Source organism: Glycine max, chromosome 13, assembly GCF_000004515.6.
Source record: "Glycine max cultivar Williams 82 chromosome 13, Glycine_max_v4.0, whole genome shotgun sequence".
NCBI classification, from domain to species: Eukaryota; Viridiplantae; Streptophyta; class Magnoliopsida; order Fabales; family Fabaceae; genus Glycine; species Glycine max.
The window spans coordinates 8,038,711-8,046,442 of NC_038249.2; the positions used below are offsets into that span (position 1 = coordinate 8,038,711).

At 39.4% G+C, this 7,732-nt stretch overlaps 1 protein-coding gene across 1 annotated transcript; it reads left to right on the forward strand.

Annotated features, from left to right (window-relative positions):
* Positions 1-5,384: 5,384 nt before the first annotated feature.
* On the forward strand, positions 5,385-6,235 carry LOC106795605 (uncharacterized). Its single transcript, XM_014766191.1, has 3 exons — positions 5,385-5,456; positions 5,558-5,755; positions 5,879-6,235. The coding sequence occupies exons 1-3, from the start codon at positions 5,385-5,387 to the stop codon at positions 6,233-6,235; spliced, it is 627 nt and encodes a 208-aa protein (XP_014621677.1).
* Positions 6,236-7,732: the final 1,497 nt, after the last annotated feature.

A 7,732-nucleotide genomic window follows, 5' to 3' on the forward strand; every position in this document is an offset into this window, starting at 1 on the left:
AGGTCAGTGCACAGTGCCCCCCACGAACATACACAACATGCACATGCCAATGCATTTCCAACATCAATCAACAAATCGTATTTTCATGTCATTCACAACATAAATATCATCTCATCTCAATGACGTTATCAACAACAACAACAACCTCATTTCATATTCACATATTCATCAATAATAACAATTCATGTTGACATGGTCTTTATTAACAACATCATCTCAAATCAATATCATCATAATTATCATTATCATCACATATCAATTAAAATCTTCAATAGCAACATCAACAACAATTCAAACAAACAAAACAATATCATTTCCACACGCATGGTCTTCAAACAACACATTTCAAACAACCAAAACAATATCATTCATCACAATACATATATATATCGCATCCCATTAGTTAAAACGTAATTTTCTTTGAAGAAAAATCAGCATGTAACAGGGACAGGCAGATATCCTCACAGCTAGGTTCCCTGACCCTAACTATGGTGTTAAAACGGTAAATTTTATAATAAACTCCCCTTACCTATAGTGAGCTACCCCACAGATTCCTCGTCGCGTCACTTGAAGATTCCTTTTTGTCCTTGCTTGTCGATTCCACACAAGCCTCTACCATGCCAAAACGAAGGAGACTTAGTATGGATTTAAGAAAACAAAGCTAGTAATAGTGCTCTGGGTCAAACACCCACATTACTACATGAAAGAGCTGAGAGTATTTCGGGTTTTACAAAGGAACGTAATTTGGAAATTCCGACCACGCCAATGTGACCGGGGTTCAGTGTAGGTTACGAAAATAACATGTATTTCATGAAAGGATAACGTTTACAAAGTCTCTTTCTCTAAGGTTTTTCAAAGGAAGCATAAGACATGCAATGGCGGTTCCAAAGTTAGAAAAGATGCAAAGAAAAGATGGAACCAACAAGAAACAAGCATAGAACCATGTTTACCTCGAAAGAAAATGAAAGATCAGATTAGGGTTTTCGTTCTCTACCGAAACCGCAAGCCAAGTTGGAAATTCTGCTTCGGTTGAAGGGTTCCTCTCGGTGTGGGTTTTCAATGGAGAACAATGATGGTTTGTGGTGGCTAATGGTGGATGTGGGTGATGGAGAAAGTACTTGGAACTTTAGAAATGGATTTGGAAGAAAGAAAGAAGAAGAAATGGCATTTTTCCTAAGCTACAAGAAAGCAAAGGCTGAAATGCTTAAATAAGAGATGATCTCGGGAACGGAAGCTTCTAGCACACTCCAGATATTTTCTCAAAGATCCCAACGGTTAAATCATGGTAAAGTGTCTTGTGAAGTTTCAAACCAAAGTTTGAGAAGATCCAACGGTTAACGAAGGGTGGGAAGCGTTTCTACCGAGGCAGCTTCATGTAGTTTTCTCTAGAAGCTTCATTAAGAGGCTTCCTCCAGAAGCTTCCTCGTGGCTTCTTTGAGAAGTTTTCTCAACAAGCTTCTTTGAGAAGCTAGATCCTTATCTATCCACACCCCTCTATTAACTAAATTAACTTCCTTAAAAATAATTACGGATGAAAATAACGCAACAAATAATCAAACATCAAACATAATTACTAATAATATATAGATATATATATATCAGGGTGTTACACTCCCAACCTTCTGCAGATGGAGAGTGGCATTAAGTCAATACTGGCTCCTAGATCAATAAGAACTTTTCCCACAGTGACTTCTCCAATTGAACAAGGGATGGTTACACTCCCCGGGTCTTTATGCTTGGGTGGAAGGATCTTTTGAATCACAACACTACAATTTCCTTCCACAACGATGTTTTCCTGGTGAATGTACTTATGCTTCCTTGTTAACATATCCTTTAAAAATTTGGAGTAGAGTGACATCTATTGTAATGCTTCTCCGAAGGGCATGGTTATTTCCAGTTTCCTGAAAATATCTAAAAATCTTGCCAAATGGCGGTCCTTCTCCTTCTTGGAAGGTACCACTGGATATGGCCCTTCCGCACCTTTATTCACAGCTTTTTCTCTCTTCTTCTCTCTAGCTTGTTCGTTTCTACTCCTTTCTTCATTCTTATTTTTTTCATCTTTTTCAATTTTTTCATTTTCTTTTTCTTTTTGTGCTTCTTTTTCTTTTTCTTGGTCATTAAATTGTTTTTTCTTGACCATTATTTGTTTCTCTTTTTCCTAATTGCTTTCACCTCTCACATCATCTTTCTTATCATCAGTACCTTTCTTTTCACAGCTTTCTTCTTGGGCACAACACTATCCTCATCCTCAGCCTCCACAAACCTCTTACTCCTTGTCATCACAGCTTTGCAATCCTCCTTGGGATTCTTTCCTGTATTCGCCATAAAACTGTTGGATGACTTGTCAGCTATCTGCTTGGCCAGTTGTCCCACCTAGACCTCAAGGTTTTTCAGTTCTGACTCAGTGCTTTTATGATTTGACATTGTTACATGCATAAACTGAGTCAAATTCTCCTCTAGCTTAGTAGTCCTCTGAAAGATGTTAGGCCCTTGTTGGATTGGCTTGTTCGAAGGTCCACCCTGGTATTTGTTGAACTGATTGCCAGGGTGTGACCTCCACTGTCCTTGTTGATTATAAGGACCCTGCTGGAAGCCTAAAAATCCTCTTTGAGTATATCCTTGTCTCTATTGATTTCCCATATAATGAACTTCTTGAGTGTTTTCTTCAATGGGGATACATTGGCCTGTTTCATGAGCCTCACCATAAATGGTACAACCTGTAACCTGCAAAACAGAAGAATGTGTACATTGACCAATAGATAGTTTAGTTGGCAACTTACCGAGTGTTTCTGTTAAAATCTCCAGTTGCTTAGAGAGCAACTTATTTTGTGCCAATAAAGCGTCATGTGATGATAGTTCTAACAAGATTTTCTTTATGGGTTGATGAACTATGTCGCGCAAAATGACATGATCGCTGGCTGACATATTCTTAATTAGCTCAGTTGCCTCCTCAAGGGTCTTCAGCTTTATTTTTCCCCCTGCTGAAGCATCTAGCAATTTCTTGGTTTGTGGTCTTAGTCCATCTATAAACATATTCAATTGAATTGGCTCAGAGAACCCATGGGTGGGAGTCTTTCTCAATAACCCTCTAAACCTTTCCAACGCTTCACTCAAGGACTCGTTAGGGAACTGATGAAATGAAGAGATTACAGTTTTCCCTTCCACAGTCTTTGACTCTAGGAAATATTTCTTCAGAAACTTTTCAACAACTTCTTCCTAGGTTTTTAGACTGTTACCCTTAAATGAGTGGAGCCACCTCTTGGCTTCTCCTGCCAAGGAAAATAAGAATAGACTGAGTCTAATAGCTTCATCTGGCACGCCTGCAATCTTTACAGTGTTACAAATTTCAATGAATGTTGCCAAGTATGCATAGGGGTCCTCATTTGGTAATCCTTCGAACAAGTTCCCTGTATTAAATGAATCAAAGAATGAGGGTAGTTTATGTTGTGAGCTTGAACTTTAGGACGTGCAATGCTGGTAAAGAATTGCGACATTGAACTGCTTGAATAGTCCTCAAGGGTAACTCTCTGTTGGTGTTCATCCGCCATAGAAGCGACTTCTGGCAAGTGGGCTGCAGATTCCCTTGATGATGGTGAATCAGGTGATGACGAATTAGAAAAATGAGTTCCTTCCTCAAGAATGGACGCTACTGCCCTGCCTTGCAGTAATTTTCATCTTCTCTCGGCTCCCTTCTCAATGTAGCTTCAATCTCCAAGTCCAGAGGAACTAAATTGCCTGTGGGGAGATCTGTGCATATAAAACACTAACAGAAACAGCGGTTATCCAATTCAAGAGGAAAACAAATATGAGTCGAAAGTAAATATTCACAGTTTATCAAAAAAATAAAGAATAGACATATAGGACTGAACCAACTTTCCAAATAGAAAGAAGTTCCCCAGCAACGGCGCCAAAAACTTGTTCGAAGTCCGGAAAATGCACCAGATCGCGCAAGTAGTATAAAACGGTAAGAACTAAGTATCAAACTCTCAGGGAACTTGTGTTACTTGGTAAAGCTACTTCAGTGAATAGGTGTCTAGTATGAAAAGAGATGTGTTTACTATGAACAGGTATGTAAACTAACTATTAAAAAGGAAAATCATGTGAGTAATGATGCGTAAATACAAGTAGGTAACACGTTGGTCTTCCTAATAGGTGCCTAATGTTAAAAGGATATTCTCTACTTAACGATTCTCATGTTTTCTATGGTATCTCCTGAAATGCTAAACCCCGATTCCTCATGATAGTCTAGCCTAATCCTGATCAGGCATTGTCCGCAGATTCCTCTTGTTGGACTAAACTCGACCAAAACCGCATTAAGATACACATACAACAAATAGATTATCGTACCCCAATCCCTCATGATAATACAATAAACTAGCCCTATCCTATCAAGTTCTAAGAATCAAACCAGTTTCCACTATTGAATGATCCTAAAAACACATGCATTTACATGATCAAGGCAAAAGCATGGTAGAATGAAGTTCTGATAGCACAGTGAACACACAAAACATCATTAAATAGATATACAAGTATTTACATCAAGCGCATACAAGGAAGAACCAACAGAGGATTTAGCTCTCCATAACTGGGAAGCTTCCTTACAACAAAGAGAAGAGAAAGATCAAGGATTGAAGAAATACAAGTGGTGGGGATGTCTCCTCCACCTCTAGAACCTCACAATCACTCACAAACTCATCTCAAGTTCTCAGGACGGCTTCCTCTTCAATCTCGATTCTCTGCAGGTCTTCACACAGCAAAATCTCTCAAACTCTCTGGAACTTGGACCTTTCTTTCTCTAGAAAACCCTAGACATGCAGAAGCTTCAAGAAAAAGGCCAAACTCTTCTTTCCAAAATCTGATTTTAGGCTTAAATAGGTGGCTTTGTTCGTGCTTGAGCGCTTAGCGCAACTCTAAACCGCTTAGCGCGAATTAGTGAATTTCGGCTTAGCGCGTGTTTTTCTCGCTCTGCGGATGGACTGAAGTGGTGCGCTTAGCGAGATGACCATTTGCTCAACGAACATGCACGACTCATCCTTCTTCTAGATTCATTCTTCGCGCTCAGCCGAGGAGTGTTGCGCTTAGCGGATGGCTCGCTAAGGCAGCAGATTGGCTTAGCGAGAGGGTGAAAATCAGCACCTCACAAACTTGCCTAATTAACCTGAAATTGAGAGAAAATGATTATTAAACACACAAAATGGAAGTACTAAGTATTTATTACCTATCTTTAACAAAAAGTAATTACAACACTACAAAATAACCATAAATTGGAGGAGTTTGTTACAATTTATACAAGTTTTATACACAAAAGTTAGTCGTATTCATCGACTAACAATGACCTCAGTCAGACTGGGAGGTATGCATGGGGAGCTGTTGCCCTGGTGCATATGTACGATCATTTGAATGATGCTTGTATCAGCACCAGCCGACAGCTTGCTGGTTACATCACCCTCTTACAGGTAATTAATCTGTTTTTGATAAGTTAATTACAACAATGTTTCAAATAGGGTAATTTACACGTTCATTTGAAATTTATATGATTTTCATGTAATCTTTGTAGTGTTGGATATATGAGCACTTTCCATCCATTGCGGAGTGCATCACTGATTCGAACTATGACGAGGTGTCACCACGTACATGTAGGTGGATTGCGATGAAGGAGACTATGAAGACCATATCTACAGCGATGTACAGGCAGCGTCTGGATCGACTCAAGATTCCTGATGTCTGCTGGATGCCTTATGGGGAGCATCGACTGGTCTGGGAGTTTCATTTGATTTCATGCTTTTCCAGTCATCTCCGCTGAGGGCCCGTTGCTGTCAGACACCGACTAGAGAGGGTCATGTGCTAGTTCAGATACGTCCAGAGTATTCCTGCACAGCCTGCCGATTCATGGGAGTCATTTGATGAAATAGACGACAGGTGGATGCACTACTCAGACCATCTTTCGCCAGCAACTGAGATGTGTGTTGTGCCAAGTCAGTGTGCGCCAGACTACATAGACTGGTTCTTCGTCATTTCTCATTCATTCATGACCACCACACAGCCATCAGATCTGCCACGAGATGCACCTGTGACACATCATGTCGCATTTGTGGAGCCACATAGCCCTCAGGTGCCGGAGCCAACAGCAGCATCGACACATGCATGTTCTGATGTGGACCAACCTAGACATGCAGTGGTTAGTTTGACTATTTGCGAGATATGTATCAAATGTCATTTACGTCAATTATTTTAATACTATTGTTGATGCAATCCTTCCTAGGAAAGGACCAGTTACCAGAGCCATGAGCAAGAGGCTCCAAGAGGATTGGGCTAGAGCTGACAAAGAAGGCCTTAGGGTTCTAATGAACCTTAGGGTAGATTTTTGAGCCCATGGGTCAAGGTTGGGTCAAGGTTGGGTCCACTCTTCTTTGTAAATATTAGAATATGTTTTTTTCTTCTTTTAGGCCTTGTATTTTGGCCATTTTAGCAGTATAGGGTTTTAGCCTTGTATTTCAAGGCATTTTGAGTAGTCTTTGTACTAGGATTTTTTTTTGTATTTTCATGTATTTTTTCATGGGGGTGAGCTTAGCTATTATAGGGGTGTGTAGCTAAGCTCTAGCTTCTCTTCTTAAGGAGGTGAGCTTAGTTATTAGAGGGGTGTGTGTAGCTAAGCTCTAGCTTCTCAAGGAAGCTTCTCAAGGAGGTGAGCTTAGTTTTTAGATGGGTATGTGTAGTTAAGCTCTAGCTTCTCAAGGAAGTTTTCTCAAAGAAGCTTCTCAAGGAAGTTTTCTTAAGAAAGCTTCTCAAGGAAGCTACCTAGTCTATAAATAGAAGCATGTATAACACTTGTTGTAACTTTGATGAATGAAAGTCTTATGAGATACACTTCAAAGTTCCACTTCTCTCCCTCTTTTATTCCTTCAATTTTGTGCTCCCCCCTTCTCTCTTTCTTTTCCTCCATTAAAGCATCCTCTTCAAGCTTCTTATCCAAGGCAATTCTTGGTGGTGAAGCTCCTTCTTCCTTGGCTTATTCCCTAGTGGATGGTGCCTCCCCTCTCCTCTTCTCCTTTGCCTTCCGCTGCATATCCATGGTTAAAAATCACCATTGAAGGACCTCATTGAAGCTCAAAGATCCATCCTCCATAGAAGCTCCACAAGCAAGCTTCCATCAAGTGGTAATCAGAGCACAAGAGCTTCAAGTAGGTGCTTCTTAAACCTCCATTAATTTTTTGCTTTACCTTCTCTTCCATTGTTGTGTCTTCATTTTTTCTCCATGTATCTCCTCACATGTCTTGTGCTAAATGTTGTTAACATGATTCTTTAGATTTTCCACCAATTAAACTTGCTATAGAAGCTAGATTTGATTTTCTATGGTTCAAATTTCTTGTTCTTGTTCTTGAACCATGAATTGTGTTGAGTTTAGGTTCCTTTGAGTTTTATCTTGTTATTTTTTGTGGCTGAAACCTAAACCATAAAATTCTTACAAAAAATATTAAAGTAGAAGAAAACCTCAAAAATCTAGAGTGACTTGTTCACCTATTGCATTTTTTGTCATAGAAGTCATGTCTAGTCATGAAACTTGTCACATAAGATTTCTTATGTTGTGCTGAATTTTATTTTCTTGTTTCTTTGTCTAACTCATTTGTTCATGAGTGTATGAAATTATTTTATCCTATTATTTGATTTGAGTCAAATCTTTCATGTTAATTAGTCCTTAACATGTTCATGCAAAATTCTTAGAGTCTTTGAT